This window comes from Lagopus muta, chromosome 7, assembly GCF_023343835.1.
Source record: "Lagopus muta isolate bLagMut1 chromosome 7, bLagMut1 primary, whole genome shotgun sequence".
In the NCBI taxonomy this organism is placed as follows: Eukaryota; Metazoa; Chordata; class Aves; order Galliformes; family Phasianidae; genus Lagopus; species Lagopus muta.
The window spans coordinates 2129612-2152333 of NC_064439.1; the positions used below are offsets into that span (position 1 = coordinate 2129612).

The 22722-nt window shown below is 53.7% G+C and overlaps 1 protein-coding gene across 1 annotated transcript; it reads left to right on the forward strand.

Annotated features, from left to right (window-relative positions):
• The first annotated feature begins 2091 nt into the window (after positions 1-2091).
• Positions 2092-22059, forward strand: ZBTB47 (zinc finger and BTB domain containing 47). Its single transcript, XM_048951613.1, has 6 exons — positions 2092-2276; positions 10578-11948; positions 15236-15383; positions 16044-16159; positions 16627-16771; positions 17028-22059. Exons 1-6 carry the CDS (start codon positions 2274-2276, stop codon positions 17381-17383), a joined length of 2139 nt encoding a protein of 712 aa, XP_048807570.1. The 5' UTR covers positions 2092-2273; the 3' UTR covers positions 17384-22059.
• Positions 22060-22722: the final 663 nt, after the last annotated feature.

The following is a 22722-nucleotide window of genomic DNA, read 5'->3' on the forward strand; positions in this document are numbered from 1 at the left end:
CTCTGCATTACAACAGCCACAGACCTGACCACGTCATCTCTCCCAGTCAGCAAAGTCACTGGACAGGGTTGGGTGGGATCCCACCAAAATGGGTTGGGTGAGGTTTGCTGGGAGATACAGGAAGTCAGTTCAGCCAATTCCACGTGAGCCCGTGAGTAGTGTTGGCCAACGAAACCGTGCATGCTTCATCTTTTAGGAATGTTGCTGCAGTCACCGTTGTCAAATGAAGTTTTTCACCAAAATGTGTTGTCAGCTGTGTCTGGAGCTCCTTCTGGGACATTTCTCCTCGTGTTGATGGCAATGACCTTTGGGGGAACAGCTTCTCCTATATTGGGGAGGAAGAAGCGTGGATGGCAAAGACCAGGACTCCACGTGAGGGGTGGGCTCTGCATCCCAAAAAGCCCAGGGACCTCCTGGGAGCTCACCCAACCCTAACCCTAACCCTAACCCTAACCCTAACCCTAACCCTAACCCTAACCCTAACCCTAACCCTAACCCTAACCCTAACCCTAACCCTAACCCTAACCCTAACCCTAACCCTAACCCTAACCCTATGGGCTTTGCCCATACCCAGCACCCCTCTTCCTGCAGACCTGTGAGCTCCAAATCTCAGAGGGCTTCAGGCTGCTCCCACCCCTGTCCTGTCTGCAGGATTTGGGCCCTGGAACAGAGCTCAACCCTTACTCCCATCTCAGCCTTCATCTCACCCTCACCCCATCGGTGTCCTCATGTCCGCTGGGTGTCCTCCAGCATCTCGTGGAGCTCTTGGAAATGCTTCCAGGCATGGAGACACGTAAAGGAGGCCAAGCAGTCATCCTGGGAAGAGCTCTCTGATACGGGAAAAGAGCCGGTCGCCTCGGCCAGGATTTTTTTTCCTATAGAGCAGGGTTGAAAGCAAGACAGGATTGAAACCAAAAATTAAATAAACCCAGGAAACGGAGCGCAGGCAGGACGTGGCTGCAGCGACATTATGCAAAGGGCCGTACACATCTGGAAGAAGTTACAGCGCACGGCAACTGAGTCTAAACAAGTGCAAGACGTTACTGCATTTCTGTCTGCAAAAGGGAGTGGTTGGCAAGAGGGAAATGGCCGGGAAGGTGGGATGGAGATGCAGCAGATGGGGTTTTGGGGACCCATCGGAGCCGCTGTGGTTTTTGGTTGCAGGGCAGCAGATGGGGATTTGATTTTGGTGCGTGGGGAGATGTGTGATTTGAAACAGGGAGGTGGGGAGGTCTTGGTGAGACCCACGCTGTGCTGGCAGCTAAATCACAACACCTCACCCATGAGACCCCAAAATTGCCTTAAAATAGAATCACAGAATGGTCTGGGTTGGAAGGGGCCTTTAAGATCGTCCGGTTCCAAACCCTTTGCTATATAGGCAGGGACACCTCCACATTCCCACCATGGCAGGAGAGCTGCTCCACAAACCCCTTTCTGAACCAAACTGAGCTCATTATCACCCCATCACTCCCCAAACCGAGCTTTCCCAACCCAAAAAGCCAAATGCGGGGGGGTTCGCTCTCAGGAAATAATCCCTACCGTGCCTCAGTTTCCCCAGTGGGCACTTAAGGACGCTCACGGAGGACGAGGGCCGTCGGTGCTGCTTCCACAAGGGAGTGGGGGGGAAGGCGATGCCTGGGGGGGGAATCACGCGTGGAGGGGGGCGGTCGCGCGTGGCGACGCGGCGGAGGGGCTCTGTCCCTTTAAGGGGGGCAGCCGCGGCCCCATCTGATGCGGAGGCTCCAATCAGCGGCCCTCGGGCTCTTGGCAGCCCCAGCCGCCGCCGCTCCGCATTCCTCCGTCTTCCTAAAAGGGGCGAACATGGCGATGGGCAGGATGAGGTGAAGGAGCGAGGGAGGAGGGGAAGGAGAAGGAAGGAGGGGAGGAAGGAGAAGAAAAGGGGGGGGGGGGGGGAAAGAAAAAGGAAAAAAAAAGAAAAAGGAAGAAAAAAGAGGGACGGGGATGCAAGCGGAGCTGGCAGCGCAGTAATTTCCTTCCCACCCCCCAACCCCCGAGAAGCAAAAAAACAAAAAAAAAGGAAAAAAAAAAAAAAAGAAAAAACCGCAAAGAAAAGAAAAAAAAAAAAAAAAAAAAAGCAAAAAAGCGAAAAAAAAAAGAAAAAAAATAAAGCAACAAATCGAACGAGAGAGCAGCCCTCCCTCCCGGGCAGCAGCAGCCACACAAGCCGGCAGCTCGGCTGTTTTACATGGAGAGCACAAACCCCCGGCAAGCGGAGGAGCAGCGGGACTCCGCGCGGAGATCTTTGCATCAAAATGGTAGAGCCTGCGCCCCCCCCTCCTCCCCCCCCCCCTCCTCCCCCCCCCCCTTCCCTTTTCTCCTTTATTATTTTTGTTTCTTTCCTTCCCCCCCCCCCCCCCGGGGCTCGGGGCTTTGCTGACTTTGCAGAGGCCCTCCTGAAACTTACCCCGGAATCCCTGCGGAGGGGGGGGGGGGGGGTGCATCCTTATGGGGCGGGGGTTGCAGGGGTGGGGGGGTGCAGAGGGGCTGGGCTGCGCTTATGGGGTTTGAAGGTGGGGGGGGGGGGCACGGTGCACGAGGCCCTCATTTGCGTGCATTTACAGTAATAATAATAATTATCATTATTTCCTTGTCGTGTCCCCGTCCCCCCCCCCTCCCCAGCCCCTTCTCCCTCCAGCATGATGCACAGGCCCCGTTCTGCACGGGGTGCCCTTCCTGGGTGCCCTCCCACCTCCCCCAGGCTCCTTGTCCTCTGTCCTATGGGGGACTGTGCTCAGTGCTGGGGGGGGGATGGCATTGAGAACATGGTGGGGGGGCGACAGGGAAAGTTTGGGTGCCCGCTGCTCACCCAGGGCCGGAGGATCCTTTGGCATTGTGCAGCCTTTCTTGTTTCCCGGATGACTCCTTCATTTTGCTTAATTCCTCCCTGCTGGTGACCCCCCTCCCCCTCCCTCCCACATCATCCCGGTGGGGCTGGGGGCACCCAGCAGCTCCCTATGGTGGGGAGATGGGGGGGGGGGGGGGGAGGGGGAGGTTATGGCACCCATTGCAGAACAAACATCTCGGTGCATGCTGCTAGAAAATAAGAATATGCCGAGGAGGCACATTGCACGGGTGACCTATTTTAGCCAGCAGTTATGTATTTTGTATTTTTGGGGTGGGGGAAGGATTTGACCTGCACCAAACAACCTTGAACCTGGAGGAGGGGAGGAAACGTTCCTCGGGATGCTTCAGGCAACCCTATCCCTGAAAGTGTGCGGCTGTGGGATGGACCAACCCGTGGTTGTGTGCCTGTGATAGCAGCCCTGGGGTCACCCAGGATGAACATAGCGATGGGGATGGAGGCCCTGCTGTGGGGATGTGGTTGGGATGCTGCTGTGGTGCCCCCGGTGTTGTAACCCACAGCTGGGATGGGTGTGTGGTGTTTCTGCTGTTACCCATTCAGCTTCCGAGATCTCCATGTGGAACCACAGCCTGAGCTGTGTTTCTTTCCATTATTTTGTCTTTCTTTCATTGCTGTAGAATTAGGTTTGCACCCATCCGTGAAGCAGAGCATCCCTCTGTTGCTGCACTGTTTGCATCCTACTCATCCCCCACCAAGGGATGGCATGAGCCCAGGGCATGGCTACTGACCCCATTGCCCAGTGCATCTTCCCCTTTTTTCTCCTAATGGCAGCACGTGGTGATGGGCCACCCCACTGGGTGCACCACCGTTCCTCGTGTCTCTCACTGTGGCCACTTGCGGTCTTGTCCCCATGCCCCTCATCAGGCGGTGCGACCTGGTGTTGGGTCACCCCCTCTGGGGCTGTAGGGCCATCCCCATCTCTCTCATTGAGGCCATCTGGGGGCTCAGTGAAGTTCCTTATTGTGAGAGTGGTGAGGTGCTGGAACAGCTGCCCAGAGAGGCTGTGGATGCCCCATCCCTGGAGGTGCTCAAGGCTGGGTTGGATGGAGCCCTGGGCAGCCTGGTCTTGTTCCCACCTCCTAGCTCAATGTATCTCCCCCTTTTCAGCACAGTGTGATGGATCGTCCCATTGGAGCTGTAGGGTCAGCCCTGCTGTCTCTTAAGACCACTGTGAACATTTGAGGTCTTGTCTCCATGCCCTTCATCAGTTGGTGTGACCTGGTGTGACCTACAGCCTCACTGGAACAGTAGGGCCATCCCTGCTGTCTCTTGTCAGGGACACTTAGGGGCCAACCTGGGATGATTTGGGGTACGGGGCCAGGATGGAGGTGTCAGCACATCTGGGATGGACTGGAGGCTTAATTGCAGCACAGAACCTCCATGGGAGGACAGAGGGACCAGAGGAACCCTGGTAGCAGGGCTGTGGCTGGGACTGGGACCTTTCAGGCAGTTGTGGGGCCTGGGCCAGGTGTGAGCAGCATTGGGTTTTTGGGTGCTGGAGAGTGGATCTCAGTGACTGCTGGCTCAGGCCCTGGGTCAGTGCTGGAGGTGGCAGAGGAGCAGCAGTGCCCACGAGGTTGGGTTGGCTCTAGGGGAAGGGTGAGGGATGAGAAGCTTTGGTGACACTGGGAAGGGTGACGTTGCCACCCCCCTGCCCAAATCCATCACGCCTGGGAGCATCCATTCGAGTGGGATTTGTGGAGATTTCTGCATAGGACTGGGAACATCAGCAGGATCCCGTGGTAGGGATGCTCATGCACTTCCCATCCTCACATCCCCATAGCATGGTGACGTGGGGACACGTGTGCTGTGTCCCTGACCCCCTTGTGCCAGCATCTTGCACCGGGCTGGACAGCAGCTGGATCCAGCACCTGGTGCAGCCACTTGGCCTGCAGCCCAGCCGGAGAGGTTAGCACTGGGGTTTGTCCTCATTTCCTCCCTTCATCCTCCTTCCTCTTGTTTTTCTCAGGCAGAGCAGCAAGGCAGAGGCGGTGGCTTTATGTGTGTGCATCCCCAGCGCCCATCTCTCCCTCTTTGGGGTCTCCCATGGGCCACACACTTGGTGGCACAGAGCATTACCCCGAGGGATGCATCCTATTTGCAAGCAGTGTGTTCCAAAAGAGCATCTCTGGTGTGCCTCATGGGGGACAGGTGTGGGTGCTGCCATAGGGGCATCGCTGTAGCTTTGCATCTCTATACTCGAAAGGAGAAGCAGAAAAAAAGCTTTTTAAAACAAAGTATAAGAATCAAGAAGCCCAAACACAAACAGCCCTTAAGCAGCGGCTCCGGCTCCCCTGTGCGGAGGCCCCACAACCCAGCCTCTGTGCGGGGCCCAGGGATGGGGAATGAGCCGTCCCCGATCCCTTCTCCGGGGCTGGTCCTGCTGCTGGCTTTCCAGATGGTTCTCTGGCAATGTGGGTGCTGGCTTCTAGGAAATAAAGCATCCCGCAAAAAAAAGTAAACCATAGAAGGGGGAAATGAGCCTGGGAAGTTTTTGGCTGCCCTCAAAATCCCAAACTTGTTTGTCTTTGGGGCGGCGCAGAGCTCTTTTTTGGGTGCCCGATGCCCTGTGGTGGGATGGGTGCTGGGAGCATCGCCCACATGGATTTGTCTACTGCCAGCATGGAGCTCCGTCCTTCAGACAGAGAGAAAACTCTGATTGGAGGCAGGGGAAGCGCTGGTGGCCCGAAGGAATGGGGCCAAACCCTTTGGACCTTTCCACCTCATGCCCCAGAGCATCCCCACGGACGGGGTGCCACAGTTGGGCTCTCTGCTGCTTTCTCTTGCTGCTTGTTTTTCTGAACGGACCTTGAAATCCCAAACCAGCCCTGCAGTGGGAGGGATGAAGCAGGGATGCTCTGGCAGCCTTCTGCCCTTCGGTTTTTCCAGAAAGTTGTGTGAATGCAATGCATGGGAGCTGTACCAGAGTGCTGGTGAAGGGAGGAGATAGAGAAGGGCACGGTGGGGAGAGCCTTCCTCCAACACAGGGCTTCTGTGCATAGCCACGATCCAAAACCCAGTGGTTTCTTGGGTTCCCGGTGATGGGTTTTTTTGGTGACAGTTCTGGAGTTTGGGTGGTTTTTTGGCTTTTGGGGATGTGTCCTGAGTTTTTTGGTGGCATTTCTTGTGGGCTTTTTTTTTTTTTTTAGCTGCTCAGCAGTGCTGCAGGTCATGGGGTGGCTTCATTCCCATGAGCTTTGCACTGTTTTTAGCATTATCTGCTCTCAAAGCCAGAGAAGGGAGGATGCCAATCTCATCCACGGACACAGGGCAAGTGGTAGGAATAGGAACCTGAGGGCAGATTGTAGAGATGAAACCCCACAGTGCCAGCACACGGGTTAGCATCATCTCAGTGATGCAGTTTTGTGTCATGCAGATTCTACTACAATAGGTTTTAGTGCCGTTCCTTTCTTTAGCAGAAGTGTGGCATCAAGCAGGGGTTCAGCAAAGCACTTCCTCCTCAAAACACAGCATTGTCCAAATCGCAGGTAGGTTTTAATTATTTTTGACAAGCAAGATAGAGGCAGCATCCTGAGCTACTTATCAGAGCGCTTTTCCTTAGTGCAGTTTAATATTGAAGGTCAGTGCTTCAGCAGCTGCAAAATGCTACCAAAAAGTAGATTCATAGAATCATGCAATGGCTGGGTTGCAAAGGAGCACAATGCTCATCTGGTTCCAACCCCCTGCTATGTGCAGGGTCACCAACCAGCAGCCCAGGCTGCCCAGAGCCACATCCAGCCTGGCTTTGAATGCCTGCAGGGATGATTGCACAGGAGAACTGAGTTTTGGGGGGATTTTGGGGGGGCGTGAAAAATTGGAAGGGAATTCCCAAAGCAGAGCTCCGTTCAAGGCAGGGTGTGTTTACATAGCACTGCTGCTTCCCTGGCCCGGTTGCGGCTCCCTGCGGTCCAGTGAGCATCACCCGCGCTTCCCGCATGGCCCTTATCTCTGCCCACATCCTGCTGCTGTGCTCTGGCTGAGGGTAGCAGTGAGGTTGCTTTGAAGGGAAAGGAAGGAAACAGGGGCTTGCGCACGAAAAAATAGGAGTAATAAAAAAAACGTGTGAGCACTGCGGGCCCCGCATGCCCCCAGCATCCTCCCCATGGGCTGTTTCGGGACGGGGCTTTGGCAGCGCTGGTTGGAAATGCTCTTAAAATAGAGCTGGAGGGAAGCGTCGGCGCGGGGGGGGGGGGGGGGCTGGCTGCAGGCGCCGGCTGGCCCAGCAGGGTGGGGAGAGCACGGCCCCGCCGCTTTCGAATAATCCCTATGGGGCTCTGCTCGGTGCTGGGGAAGGCAGAGGTTCGGTGACGGCTTTGGTTGGTTGGGAGAGTTTTGGGGAAAGGAGAAGGTGTGAGTGTGCAGTGGAATGGGGGCACCCAGTGGGATCCCCAGTTTGGGATGGGGATGGGGTTGGGGTCAGTGATGGGGATTGGAGATAGGGATGGGGTTTTTGGAGATGGGGACAGGGATGGAGACAGGGTTGGGGTCGGAGTTGGAGGTGGGGACAAGGATTGGAGATGGGGACGGGATGGAGATTGGAGACAGGGACAGGGGTGGAGATGGGGCTGGAAACTGGAGACGGAGATTGGAGATGGGGTCAGGATTGGGGTTGGAAATGGGATTGGGTTTGAGATTGAGATTGGAGGTTGGATTGGGGTTAAGGTTGTAGATGGAGATGGGGTTGGGAATGAAGGTGGGGGTGGAGATGGAGATGGGGACGCAAAATGAGACTTGTTCCCACCAGGCTGGGCCTCTTGCAAAACTAAACCAAAGCAACGTGAGCTGCCAGCAAGCCAAAGCCGTGATGGCAGAAAAGAGCAAAAATATGATTTGTTTTTTCAGTTAAACTATGTGTATATATGCATGATTAGCACATTGAAGGGGTTGTGGGATCGATCCCCTGTGCTGATGCAGCCCTGGGGGGGGGTTGTTTGGGGGTGAGGCGGGGATGTGACCCCCATGGGTGCCTCTCTGATGCGACTCAGGGCTTGGCTGGGACGCCAGTTCCGGGCAAGAGCACGAAAGCATCTGATAGCAATAAAAAGCAAACCCTCCTGCTGACAAGTCCGGGCTGAAGTCACTGGCGGGACGCGGCCAAGACACGCATTGTCCTCGCCGCTGCTGGGACTGATTAGAGCTGCCTGGCAGGACCCGGCGCTGGGTGAGGGGTCAGCCCCTTTTTGCCAAAAATGCCTCAATCTGGAGCAAAAAGCCAACGTTTGTTTTTCAGACTGGGCTGCAGCTGAGGCGATGCTGCTCAGAGGACCCCATTTCCCCGGTGTTGCACCCGTTTTTCCACTGCACACCTTGTGGACTCATGGCATCCTGTATCGGGAGCAAAGCGAGGTGCACCCGGTGTTGCAAATGCTAAAGGCAAAACCCAAATGTAGGGCTTTTTTTGGAGTGCAATCAAGGCGGGAGAGTCCCTGGCAAGCAGCAGACTGCTCGGTTGAAAGCTTGCTGTTTCTTCAACGTTCACAGTGATTTTCATTATATCATCATTTTTTCAATTCGCTTGGAGGAGCCGAGCCATCCAAATTCCTTCCGTCGACGTGTCCTTGGTAGTCACAAGGGTTAGAGAGCAGAGGGGACAGATGGATGGACGGGTGGGTTGGCAGGTGGATGGAGGGGTGGGAGCACGGATGGGGGGATGAACGGGTGGGTGGGTGGATGGGGGTGTGGGTGGAGGGATGAGTGGATGGATGGGTGGGGGCATGGGGGCATGGATGAAGGGATGAGTGGATGGATGGATAGCTGCATGGGGGCATGGATGGAGGGATGAGTGGATGGATGGATGGATGGGGGCATGGATGGAGGGATGGGTGGATGGATGGATGGATGGGAGCATGGATGGGGGCATGAATGTGCGGGTGGGTAGATGAATAGATGGGTGGCTGGCTGGATGGTTGTTTGGTGGATGGATGGGTGTTTCACTGGTTGGTAGATGGATGGATAGATGCACCAGCTGGGATGCAGCATTTTATAACAAAAATATCCATCATATATACCTTCCCCACTTCCTTGCCCTGCTGCAGAGCTGGGAGCAGAGCTGCATTTTCCTCCTTTTCTCAAGGACATAAGTGTTTGCTGGGACTGCCCTGTGCCAGGGTTGCTGAGTTGCCGAGATGGATGGCTGCAGAGCAGAAATTCAGAGGAAAATGAAAAATTTTAGCAGGGTGGAGGAGGGGTTTTGTTTGTTTGTTGAGAAAACAAAGAAGAAAACACCCTTTTTTGTTATTTAAGCATTTTTCTGGTATGTTTTTGCCTTTGGCTTACAAAAAAAAAAAAAAAAGAAAAAAAGACAGAATGTGTCCTGCTGGAATCATTCAGTTGATCAAGAACTGTTGTTTGTCCCAGAAAAAGTATCAGCTGGGAAAGTCTTCTGGTGCAGAGGGTGCAGGATGAAGCACTGCCCCCATATCACTGCACTGCGCCCCAGCCCCTCTCACAGCCCATAGCAGGACAGAGAGCATTCACAGGGCCGTATCCATCCGTGCCTCTTGTCTTGGGTGCTCAGCGTGGAAAACAAGGGGAAGGAAAGTTTGGGTCTCCATAGGACGGTGGGTGAGGGTCGTGGGGTCTGTGCCATGCAAAAGCACGTGCAGGTAGAGTTAAATCACCGGGCAGCAGCCCCAGCGCTCGCAGCATTTCCAGGCTTGGATTGTTCTGGGTGCTGCCTTTCCTGAGGCAACTAGAAGATGAAAGTTTAATTTAAAAAAAGAAAAAAAAAAGAGGGGAAGGAGGGGGGTATAAATCGTCCTGGTGAATAATGGCAACGTGAGTCAGCGCACGTGGAGCAGTTTGGTGCTTGCTTTTAAGGGCCGTGTGCTTAACGTGCTCGTGTGCTCAGCTGGGGATTTGCTTGGCGTAGGGTGATGGGAAGTGCCCATGCATTCACCTGTGGGTCCTTGGCCTCAAGGGAGGAAGAGAAGTAGGAGATACAGCCCAGGGGCTGCTGTCTGTGAGCGTAACCCAAGTGTCGTGGGATTTTATGTAATTGTGTTGTAGGAATGGGGAAGTTTAAAATCCTAATTGCTTCCTTGCTCGGTGGAAGGCATCTCATCCATTGCCTAGAACTGGTGAATATCCCCACCATAGCTCCCACCCCATCTGATTCAGGAGGCTGAGGATGTATTAAAGTGCCCCTGTCCTGCATGATGTCTTCTGTCCATGAGTGTTGAGGCTTTGGCCTCCACCAGGCTATGGGGTGGCCACGGTGCTTCCCACCTGCACTGAGGGGCTGTTGACAAGTGCTTGTGGCTCTTCAGCCTGTTCTCACAGCAAATTTTCTCCTCCTTGATTGAGTCTTTTGGTTGGCATCTCCAAGCTGAGCGTAGTAGTGAAGCTCTTTGGTTGGTGTCCCCAAGCTTAATTTGATGGTGGAGCATTTTGGTTGGCATCCCCAAGCTGGGCCTGGTGGTAGAGCGTCTTTTGTTGGTGTCCCCAAGCATAGTCTGGTGGCGGAGGATTTTGGTTGACGTTTCCAGGCTGGGTCTGGTGGTAGAGCCTCTTGGCTGGTGTCCCCAAGATGAAGCTTCTTGGTTGGCATTCCCAAGCTTAGTCTGGAGGTGGAGCCTCTTGGTTGTCATCTCTGACCCGGGACAGATGGACAGGGATGGGTGACATGGCTGGGCGGGTTTTTTTCCTGGGGAAAAAGCCTTTTTGAACAGTTTTATTTCCTTCCTGCCCACAGCTGATAGTCGAAAAGACAACTGACTACCCTTCAGCCGAGTACTCCCTGGTGGAGGATGTAGCCCTCCACTTCACGTGTTTGATGGACAGACTGAACGAGCAGCGCCTCTTTCAGCCGGACCTGTGCGACGTGGACATCGTGCTGGTGCAGCACAAGAGCATCTTCCCGGCGCACAAGGGGGTCCTGGCAGCCTACAGCCAGTTCTTCCACTCCCTCTTCACCCAAAACAAGCAGCTGCAACGCGTGGAGCTCTCCCTGGAGGCCCTCACCTCTCAGGGCCTCCAGCAGATCCTCAACTTCATCTACACCTCCAAGCTCCTCGTCAACTCCTGCAATGTGCAGGACGTGCTGAACGCGGCCGCCGTGCTGCAGATGAACAACATCGCGTCCTCCTGCCAGGACCTGCTGGACACGCGCTCGCTCAGCCTGGCTACAGACATGGCCCTGCCCGCCGAGGGCTGTGCTGGCCCTCCTCCGTATTACTGTGAGATCAAGCAGGAGGTGGACACCCCTCACCCCAAAATCTACGCCCGGGAGGGCACTGACCCCTACTCAGTGCGGGTGGAGGATGGGGCGGGTGGTGGGCCGCTGCCGCCAGGACAAGCCAAGCAGTACTACAAGGAGGAGAAGGATGGAGGTCCGGGCGCTGTCTGCAAGGTGGAGGGCGAGGAATCCGAGGAGGACTTGGACAGCCAGAGCTCCTACAACCGGGAGCAGATCATCGTGGAGGTGAACCTCAACAACCAGACGCTCAATGTCTCGAAGGGCATGGAGGGGAAGGCGGCCGCCAGCGAGGCGGCTGTGATGGGGCGGCCCGATGGAGATGGACGTGACACAGAGGAGGATGGGGAGGAGGAGAACGAGGAAGGGGATGAGGAGGAGGAGGAAGAGGAGGATGCAGAGGTGGGTGAGGAGGAAGAGGAGGAGCACAGTGAGGAGGAAGACCTGGAGGAGACAACAGAAGAGGAGGAGGAGGAGGAGGAGGATGAAGACGCATCAGAGGTGAAAAGGGAAAAGAGTGGGCAGACCCGCAGAGGAAGCCGAGCGTCCAAAGCCACCAAATCTGCCATGGCCACCCGGTCCCAGGAGATGGCCAAGACAGAAGAGGAGGAAGAGGAAGAAGAGGAAGGGCAACGAGGGCGGAAGAGGAAGAAGGAGCAAGACGGGCTGGGCCAGAAGGTAAAACTGGAGGAGAAGCAGCACTACCCGTGCAAGAAGTGTCCCCGGGTCTTCAACAACCGCTGGTACCTGGAGAAGCACATGAACGTCACGCACAGCCGCATGCAGATCTGTGACAAGTGTGGCAAACGCTTCCTGCTGGAGAGTGAGCTGCTGCTGCACCATCAGACCGACTGCGAGAAGAACATCCAGGTGAGCCCAACAGCCCAGCGACACCCCCCAGGGGAAGGGGCGTCCCACCATGATGGGGCATCCTGCTGGGGATGGGATCCCATCAAGGGGGGGACATCTCACTGTGATTGGACAGCCTGCTGGGGAGGGAGATCCTGCTGTGATGGGGCTGAGGTGGTTCGTCCCACCAAGGAGGAGGAGGATGTCCCACCATGACAAGACATCCCAACGGGGAGAGCATCCCATCCAGTCAAACCATAGCATGGTCTTGTGTGCAGATAACACTTTTGATGTTGTGGGTGGACGTGGTGGACTGGAGGGAACCTTGCTTCTCCTGTGACTCGTCTTTGAGCTTAGAGTGTTCCCACGGTGGCATGGGACCAGAGGATTAGTGCTGACAAACAGTGTCTTCCCCTTGGCCAGCCAGGTAGAAATGCAGAGTGGTTTGAGGGGAGTAGTTGTTCTTTGCGTTTGTTCTGTTAATCTGGATAAAACACTGCTAGCCTCTAATGGAGACACACTCCAGCCGGTTCCACCCAGGCTTAACCCAATTTAGCTTGATTTGAAGAATTGCTGACATAAGTAAGTGGTTTTAATCTGCCTTTTGTGCTCTTTAGCTCACGTATTTAGCGAATTTCCAAACTCACTTGACATCCATGCAAGGCTCAGGGACTGTTTGTCCTTCGCCTAGCACTGATGGGATCCTTGTCTGCACGTGCAAATCTCCTCCGTTCGATCGGTGCAGTTTTGGGGTGATAGGCAGGCATCCCTGCTGAGCACAACACATTCCTGCAAACTTCTAATTCCCTCTGAACAGTTCTGCTGCTGTTAAGAAAAGAACAAAATCTGCTAGAGAGCTTCGCACCAAATGATCCTTCCATCAAACGGTGGGATTCTAAGGGATTTTGCACCCCTCCTTGGTGAAAGGAACGCAACCAGGGTGCCACTGCAGCCCTGCAATGCTTGCATCTTGAATAAAATAGGTGCCAAAGCCCTTTGGAGTGTTTTTCCTTCTGAAAAACACACAGTTCTGATGCCTGCTTTTTTGGGATGCCTTTGCATGCACTGAACCAGGACCGCTGAATCCATGCCCAGCGCCTCTCGCACGCTGGTGTCTGGTTCAGAGCTCATCATAAAGCAACTGAAAGATTTTCCCAGGGCGTTTCTTCACGCCTTTCTGCTGCTTTCCTGGTGGACGTGGGGCTATCAGCGAGTGCTGTCACCTCTTTGCTTTTTTTCCCTCCTCCCTTTTTAATCCCTTTTCTGGGTCATTTTGGATCAGGGTGAGCCACAGCTGCCCCTGTGGTGACCTCCCTCTGCGGAAGGCTTGGCTCATTACCTCTCACTTACTCAGGCTTTTTTGCATTTTATAAATAGCAGCCAAATTCACTCTATTTAGCCTGACAATATTGAGTAACTTTATCAGTGTAGCGTGGAATTAGGCCTGGTTGGAAAAGGAGATTTTTTTTTGGTCTCTGTGTTGGACAGTTTTTAAACACATCCATGGAAGGACCGTTCCTTTTATCCTATTTGTGCCACCTAAAATCTATTGCTGATTTGTCCCCGGATCTCACCCTGAGGGCTCTCAATCCCTCTCTGCAGCTTTGCTGCCTGTGAACGCTTCCCATTGACACCCATGACCCCATCACCGCTTTCCTGCCCTGCTGCCTCAATAAGGATTCACCCTTTGCTTTATCACGTTGTTCTCAGAATCTCTCTTGACCCTCTCCAGTGTGATTTTCCTCTTCACCTGCCAGAATTTATCTGATGACCTGCCTTGTCCTTTGCCTGAGGGCACAGGGCTCTGCCCTTGGGGCTGCGTGGTCCCAGATGAGGACTTTCCTACATCTCCTTCCTCCGTCTTTAATTTTAATATTCCCCTGCAGCCTTTTTCATTTTAAGTGGAGAATACGGAAGTTGGTCCCGAAACATCTCTTAAAGCAGAGATAAAACTGCTCTGATCTATAGAAATATTTACTTAGAACCAGTAAAACTGCTCGTGCTGAAGTTCAAGCCTGCCAGGATGAAGAAATCGAGTGCTGGGAGTGCCTCTGTGACCCTCATTTTGCCTTCCAGGCACCTAACTATAAATGACAACATGACATAATAGTATATTTTCCATGATACTGCAGCCTCATTCAGTGCAGAATTGGAAGGAGCATCTCCTCCCCTGGATGGGTGGAGAAGGTTGAGGCAAATCTGTCTGCACCCCCTATGAAATCCCCCATGGGTTTGCTGATACTGCTTGGCTGTGCTGTTGCCAGACGCTTCCTAGGCATCACTCATTACTCACAAGGAGAAGAGATGTTCTGAGCCCCGTTGGACAAGAGGAGTTGGACAAGAGTACATGGGGAGATGAAGGCTGCTCCAGCAGAGCAAGGGCTGTGCAATGCTTTTTGTTTCCCCAAGCTCCAGGCTGATCTCATGCACCACTGGTTTGGGTTCACCTCTCTCTGTTGGAATTCAGAAAGGGTTTTGAGCCTGTGCAGAAGCTGGGCATGTGATAAAAGTGGGCATGTGATAAAAAGCCAACGGCAGCCCATGCCAGAGGTGAAAAGCCATCCATGGAGGCACAGGTTGCAGCTTCTCCTGGCAGCTTCCTTGACAAGCATTGAGCTTGATGGAGCAGCAGCAAACCTGTATTGTGATTCCCAGGAGGAGACTTTGCTAGTGATTAACGTTGTCACATCCTGTCATTCTGCTGTGCAAATGAGCCCGTTTGGGGTCTGCTTTGCTCTGTTAATGGCCATTTTCTGAATTAATGGATGTTAATAGATTTCGGGAGATTCATGGGCGTTCTCAAAATCCATAGATACTAGTAGAGTTTTGGGGATGAATACCAAATTTCAGAGAGCTCATTTAGTGCCGGGATACCTGCTGAAGACAAAAGTCGTGCTGCCCTAGCTTGGTGCCTCTCCTTTTTCCCTGTATCCCTTGCAGCTTTGTAATGCTAATACAGCAGGGTTGGATTTTTTGGATGTAATGTCTTTATTGTGTGCAAGCACGAAATCCCCAGCAGGGAATAAGACCCTGGTGCATGAGCCATAGGTTTTGCAAGTCTCCTAGATCCATTGCCAGAGGGATGTGTCCTTCCTTGGAAGGAAGGATCCGCATCAACCCAGCCAACGAGCAGAAAATGGGGTTTTGGAGCTTTTGAAGCCGCAAGGTCTGCGGCAGCCTTGCTTGTCGCTCTGTCAGCTTCAGGTTTTGTGATGATGCTGTCTTTCAACAGCCAAAGCAAAACCCAAATACCGGCAATGCCTCGGTACGTTCCCCTGCCTCCCTGCCCAGCCCCTCTCTCGTTGCAGTGTGTGACGTGTGGGAAGGGCTTCAAGAAGCTCTGGTCGCTCCATGAGCACAACAAGATCGTCCACGGCTACGCTGAGAAGAAGTTCTCCTGTGAGATCTGCGAGAAGAAGTTCTACACCATGGCCCACGTGCGCAAACACATGGTTGGTGAGTGCGGGGGGCGCCGGGTCTCACTGGGGGGGATCTTCATTAGGGGGTGCTGATGTGGGCTTTTTGATGATGAAAGGCATTTTTCTATTGCTGCTATGTTGGGAGTTTAGGGCTGGGCTAGCTCTTTAATGGCAGAGCAAAAGCATAGAAATTTGGCTTTTTTTTGTCCTGCTGTGCTGAGTGCTGAATGCTGAGCGTAGTTCTGCTCTGTATCGCTGCTTTTGGAGCAGTTCTCTGCTGCTGAGCAGGTGTGGCACCAGGAAATCTCATTTATTTTATGTAACCAGAAAAAATGAAAAGACATCAGAAGTGATCAAAGGAAGGTTTGAAGTGTAACCATCCTTCCCATGTAAAAAAAGGATGAGCCTGTGCCGGCACTGTGCTTTGAAAAGCAAATCACAGATGGCGACAGCAGCCACATCTCTGTGCTCAGAGGCTCTAAAAAAGAGCAAAAAAGGGTGGTTTTTTTGGCAGATAGCATCTTGTGCTGGGTTGCATAAAGGTCAGTGGTGAGCCCCAGGTTCATTGGTGGCACGGTGCTACCACACGTCTTCTTGGGATGATGTCTTTGGGTTGGCCAAGTTTGGGTGTCAGTTTTGGGACCACCAGAGGCCAGTGCATGAGGAGGGTGTGTGACACTGCTCATCTGTGCTGCAGCTCACACCAAGGACATGCCCTTCACCTGCGAGACCTGCGGGAAGTCCTTCAAGCGCAGCATGTCCCTCAAGGTCCATTCGCTGCAGCACTCCGGGGAGAAGCCTTTCAAGTGTGAGGTGAGGTCTCTCCTGCTCCCCACATTCCCCATGCCCCGCTTTCTCACAGATGGGGGCAAAAGAGCTGGGGAAGTGTAGTCCAGTTCACAGTCCTTTGTGCTGTTTGGGTGTTCCCTCCCTTTCCCATGCTCTGTGTTCCCTCCTGAAGGCCTCACCTACCCTAGAGTTAGACTGAGGCTCTCAGTCTGTCTTGGATTGGAGGGGACTTTAATGATCATCCAGTTCCAACCACCTTCTATGGGCTGGGTGCCCCCCACCAGCTTAAGCGGCCTAGGGCCCCATCCAACCTGGCCTTGGGCACCTCCAGGGATGGGACATCCACAGTCTCTCTCCGCAACCCCAAAAGTCACTTACTTGCATTATTTCAGGGAAAAAGCAATTTTGTCCTTTTCCCACATGAGGTGAGGGTGGGCTGGGATGTTGGGGTGTTTCCTGTGCTTAACAACCACTCATCCACCCCACTGCAGAACTGCAACGAGCGCTTCCAGTACAAGTACCAGCTGCGCTCCCACATGAGCATCCACATCGGCCACAAGCAGTTCATGTGCCAGTGGTGTGGCAAGGACTTCAACATGAAGCAGTACTTCGATGAGCACATGAAGACGCACACGGGTGAGAGCTCCTGGTTTGCTGGGATGGGATTTGACAGTTGGGGTGGGGATTGGGATCGTTGTCAAGAAGCGTAGAGATGTCAAGAAGCGTGGAGATGTGGCACTGAGGGACGTGGTTAGTGGGCATGGTGGGGCTGGGTTGGGATTGGACTTGATGATCTTAGAGATCTTTTCTAGCCCTTAAGGATTCAAAGATTCTGTGGGGATGAGGGAAGGATCCAGTGCTGCTTCTCACCTTCTCCCCACCAAAAACCCAGGTGAGAAGCCCTACATCTGCGAGATCTGCGGGAAGAGCTTCACCAGCCGCCCCAACATGAAGCGGCACCGCCGGACCCACACGGGCGAGAAGCCCTACCCCTGCGACGTCTGCGGCCAACGCTTCCGCTTCTCCAACATGCTGAAAGCCCACAAGGAGAAATGCTTCCGTGTCAGCAACCCCTTGGCATCGGACACAGCGGTCCCTCAGCCTGCTGCCAGCCCGGCCCCGCTGCCCCCCGGCGTCTCCCCGCTGCCGCTGCTTCCTCCCCTGCCACAGACCCTCCCTCCTCCTCCTCATCTACCACCCCCGCCTCCCCTGTTTCCTGCGGGGAGGATAAATTCAAACAACAACTAGGTGCCCTCCCCCTGCACAGACTGCTCTGCCCTTTGGAAACACCTGGGGAGACGTGGCTTCGCTTCCTCTCTGCCCCATTCCTCCTCCTCCTCGTTTTGGGGTTGTTTTGGTGTTTATTTTTCTTTCTTTTTTCTTTTCTTTTTATTTTTTGTTTTCCCCCACAAAGCCTTTCTCTGTGGGGAGTGGGAGCAGGAAGAAGTCCCCAAGGAGCTTAGATGTGGAGGGGGGGACTGTATGTAAGGGTGCAGATAAAAGACATCGCTCTCTATTTCATCTTGGCCATGGAGCCCCCTGACAGCCCTCCACCAGCACTCCCCATCATAGGGAAAACTGGGAAGAAAAGCATCTCCCAAGGCATTTTTCCCACTGGGAGACAGTGATTTGACCCAGCAAGGTGATGCAGGCACCACTGGCTCCATCCCCAGCTGAGTTGCTTATTGCAGCCCTTCCTGGTTGCCCTGTCACTATGCATTGCATTCATCTCCACGTCAAGAGGTCAGTGGGGCTCAGAGGGACGCCATGCTGTGCCATCGGGCTGCCAGCACTACAGTGTTTATAAGCAGAAATCTAGCTAGTGGTGCTTGAATCCCTGTACTGTAAAGCTGGTCTTTCAATCAAGCTCTTTCCCCAAGAGTTGAGGTGTGCTAGCTTCCCGGTGGCATGCAGCAAAGCAGGTGTCCCCATTGACAGCCATCATCTGGCCTTGCTAGCAGCCCTCTCCTTGTCTTCCTCCCCCAGCGCAGGTTTTTCTCTCAACAGACAAAAGCACAACACTGGTGCTGTGTTTTGGGGGCATGGGCAGCCTGCTGCCCTTTTGTCTTTGGGATGCCCTTCTCATCCCATTGAGAGATGGGTTTCTGGAGAAACTCTGGTGTTTGCAGAGTGGCTCTGGGAGAGCTGGGATGGCCTCAGGACCAGTGGGATGACACCAGGATGTAGGAGTGGGATGCAACCGGTCCTTGGCAGAATCAGCCCAGAATAGTGCCTTAACAATCCAAATAAACCCGACCTGTGGGTGAGCTCCATGTGTTGGCTGGGAGCTGCTGTGTCTCATCCCGGGCATTAGAGTGGAGGCAAGGCCTTTTTCTTGCCATGTCAGGAAAGCCCACTTTGCTCTACCAAGCTTCGCCTCCCCATAGGGTCGGCAGTCCCTCACAGGGATCAGAAGGGACTGATGTGCCAGAGAGGGCTGTGGTTGGCTTGGTGGTGCCCCATGGTGTGGGTTAATACGTCTTTGGCCACGCTGTGTTTGTGTGTTTCTCTCCCAGTGATCTGTGTGATGCTGAAGTGAGGCCGGCCTTTGATTTCGCTTACTCATGCCAGCAGAGAAGAATTGTGGTCTTGAGTAAGGGAGGAGCTGAAACTCTATTAAGGCTTTGCTGTTGTCTTCTTGGTGAATGCTGGGGTCCAATCTGGGTCTCCTGCTGCTGCACTTTGCCTTGGGATGTCACATGTTGCTCTGAACATGACTCTGTGGTCTCTGGTACAGTGTCACTGTGTGGGTTCGTTTGGGGAGCACTGCAGGAGCTGCAGAGCCTCCAGCATGGGCAGAGAGGTGCCAGCCCGGGTGTAGGGGATTCCTTGCTGCTCAGGGCAGCTCTGCAGATGTATGTGGATATCAGTCAGGTTGCAGAGGAGGCGGTGAGGAGGTTTCTTGGTGGTCAGGAGTGAGAGAGGACATTGGGTGGGCTGCAGGAGCCCTTTCTTGTGTGCTCCTGTCTGGGAGGTATCAGGGTGCTGGGGAAGGTGAATCACACCTGGCCCTGCAAGGAGTCTTGGTGCTTCGTCTCCTGGACCAAATGAGCAAAGCCCTTGTGCACATCTCCTGAACTCCTTAGGAATGTGTCTGTGCAGAGCCAGGAGAGCTCATCATCATGCTCAGGGGCGTTGCTGGACAGGGATGTGCACTGAGACAGGTCTGAGGAATGCTGGCTGCTCTGAAAGAATAATGTTTGAGCTAACAGCTTGGGTGACCAGTGTCCCCTGCTGGATGACTGAGTGGTGTCCCCATGCCTGACATCCTTGGAGAGCTTGCTGTTCTCATGGGTTGTTAGCACTTTGTAGCAACAGTTTGATTGTCCCTGTACAGGCTGGGGTCCAGTGTACCAGGATCAGTAGCAGGGCTTCACCCTCACTCCCCTCTGCCTTTGAGCAGGGGGAGGATGCGATGGCTTAGCTGCCTCGATGTATTTAACCTTCTCAGATGGGTATGAAGAGCTTGGCCACTTTCCGTCCTTCATGACCCTGGCATGGTGCAAAGCTTTCTCAAACACCCACCTGTGAGGGACAGGTGCTCAGTTCTTGGGGCCGTTGACTTTTTGAAGGGACCATGACCCAGCCTGGGAGGTGGCTGCTTTGGAGGAGCTATCAGTAAAACCCCCGGAGGTACTGGAGGGCCTCGGTAGAGCAATCTGTGCTGTCTCTTCCTCCACTGCCTCCCAGACCTTATCCCTTTGGGCTCCCTCGCGTTTCTTTCCCCTTGCACTCGGCCTTGAGATGGGATGGGAGCCTGCACCACGAGGAGACTTCACCTTGCCTGTGTGGTCTCTTGTGATGAACCCCATTGGCCTGCCTTCCTGGTAGACTTCTCCCCAAATAGATCCCCCCTCCAACACGCCCGTGCTCCTTTATCCGCTCACGTGGAGGTGGCTTTCCCCATCCCTGTCCTCATCCTCTCCCAGCAAGGACCTGTCCCACTTGGATGCTGACATGGGATGAGAGCTCTTTGTTGGAACTAACAAAGCCAAGTTTGGTCCAGGTGAGATGAGCAGGTGCAGAGCGCTTGCCATCCCTCATCCTACAGCAGCCAGGCCTCACCACATCCATGGGAAGCCTCACGACTGAGCTCGACCACCTCCAGTCCCCTTCAAGAGACGCCCGGAGAGCCACTTGGAGACATTGAGATGTGACCATGCACACAGCACTTTGGAGAACCAGATCCCTGCTGTTCCCTCCCCGCTTCAAGGCCTGGGCAGCTCCTAGGAGTCCAGCGTGGCCTCCGAGCCCTTTTGTCTGCACCCTTGTTTGGCCCTGATGTGTCCTGTCATGTCTGGTGTTCGTTAACGTTCTCAAATGAGTCGCTCTCACAGAGTCTTGTCCCGCTTTCACCCCGGTTGGACCATGTTGGCACCCTTTAGGTTAGATGGGGGATGAGACAGGAGAGTCGGGCCCGTTGTGTTCAAGCTTTTTATATTTTATTTTATTTTTTTATTTTTAACTCTTGCACCTTAACCTCTCACATCCCTTCTTCGACAGACTGCAAGGGTGGAGAGGGGCTTGATTCCCATTATGCAGCTCACAAATACACCCCAATGCGACGTTTGGCCGACGGCTCTGCCCGCACCCCAGACCTGTCGGCGTTTGGTTTTGATTTTCCCTTTGGTTGAACTCTGGGGAGGGATGGAGCTGGGCAGGGAGGGTTGTTTTTGTTTTATATATCCCAGGAGCCTGGTAGCACAGACCAGTTAGCCTCATAAAGTCCATGAGGTGCGGCTGGCCCTTCGGACCACAGCCATAACCCAAGCGCGATGGGAAGGTGATGGACTGACAGATGGTGGGAACGGCTGTGACAGTGCAATAGAGACGAGCATCCGCTGCTAGACAACTCCACTGATTCAACTCTTGGTTTGCCTGAAGTCAAGAGGGAAGGACAGATGGACAGATGCCCTTGGTTCACACGGACAGAGAGAGCTTCCCCAAACGCAGCCCTGCCTGATGAGACACGACCGCAATGGAGTTGGGTTGAACTTACAAGGAAAGAACTTTTTCAAAGAACAGGAAAAAAAAAACAGAAATAAGAACAACCTCAGTCGCATGGAACTTGAAGGAAACGAATGAAACCCCAAGCACTTGCCTCAGAACTAGTTTCTCATGCCTGGTGTTTGGCTCTGTATTATTTTATGACATTCAGTATCAGTTGCCCAAACATGCCAACTTAAGAGTGTATCGGTGGCTCTGCTAGTGTGAACAAACTAAACGAAGCACTTTATTCTGTATAGATAAGGGAAGACAGGGAGGGGAGGGGAAGCTTGGATGCGTTTCAGAAGCGTCTTAAGTAACGTTCTAGGAAATGTATTATTATTATTATTATTATTATTATTATTACTTTTTTTTTATGACCATGTGTAATCAATATATGTTTATCTCTAACGCCAAGTACAGCAGTTACTCTCTTTGGGATGGTGTGATGAGGGGGAGGCCAACCCTGCTGGTTCAGCCCGTCATTGTGAGGCCACCAGGGGCGAGTTTTGCCTTCTTGTTGGCTCCATTGGCTGATGCCCGGGAAGTCCCAAGAGATGCATCAACGCTGCCTTCCAAGCACAGCTCACAGCCAGCCTTGGCACCACGACCCCAGCATGCATCGCCATCCTAAGCTGTCATCAGCCCACAGGTGCTGGAGCTGCTCTCTGGGCTGCCCGCGAGCACGACGAGCTGTGGTGGGCTGTTCTGGGGTGTCCATAGAGGCCAGGTCCTCGGCCGTGCTTTGAAACCTGCTTTTGGCCTCTCACCAAGGCACGTTCAGGGCTTCCTGAAAGCGGTGAGAGGACAGAACTGGGCCTTTCCACTGCGTTCTCCCGGTCTAGAAGTGTTACGACTGTTACCAAAGAGGTTGCAAGTGGAAGGACTGAATCAATAAACAATTTGTCTTTTATAAAAGAAAACGTGGAGCTCTACCCCTTTCTTTGTTATTGTGGCATGCTCTCACAGCTGCTCTTGCATCACATACGTGGACTTTGTGTTGGGTTTGGTGGGAGGTGTGTGTCTGTGTGAGACAGCCAGGCCGTTGTGGGACCAATAGAAAAATACCTTTTCAGGGAAGGGTGATGAGGGGGTAGAGGAAAGGCTGGATGCTTATGGCCCTGAGGTGCTAGAGGAGGTGAGGACTGAGCTCCAGGGTCACATTGAGGGCACAAAATTTGAGTCAACTATGAGACAAGGCTCCCCAAGCACCTCTGAAGGGAAATGAGAAACCAAAGAGCCCATCCAAAAGCACCCAGCATCTTTATTGATTTGAAATGGAGTTATGGGAACCTGGCCGGCGCCAATACTGGGAAGCCAATGGAAGAAGAGCTGATTCTGCTGCACCTTTGGGATGTAACCTTTCAGCTAGCATTGCTGGAGGAGATTTCCATAGGGGACGTGTCCTGATGGAGTTGCGTGCATCTCAGCAAGGAAGACGCTGGGCAGCAGCAAGGAGTGGTGCCTCCCTGAAGGTTGGATGATTCGTCTACTGAAGGTTGTCTTTGGGCTGTAACAGCCTCTTGGTGAGAGGTGCTGGACAGTTTCTGGGCCAGACTTTTTCTTGGCCATGTGCTGGCTTCCTCGGACGAGCTCTGGCT

What these genes read in the sequence shown, in the direction of transcription:
- ZBTB47 (XM_048951613.1), top strand. An exon ending in CGTGCGCAAACACATGGTTG is followed by an intron (nt 15,384 to 16,043) that starts GTGAGTGCGGGG and finishes TCTGTGCTGCAG; the next exon opens with CTCACACCAAGGACATGCCC. An exon ending in AGAAGCCTTTCAAGTGTGAG is followed by an intron (nt 16,160 to 16,626) that starts GTGAGGTCTCTC and finishes ACCCCACTGCAG; the next exon opens with AACTGCAACGAGCGCTTCCA.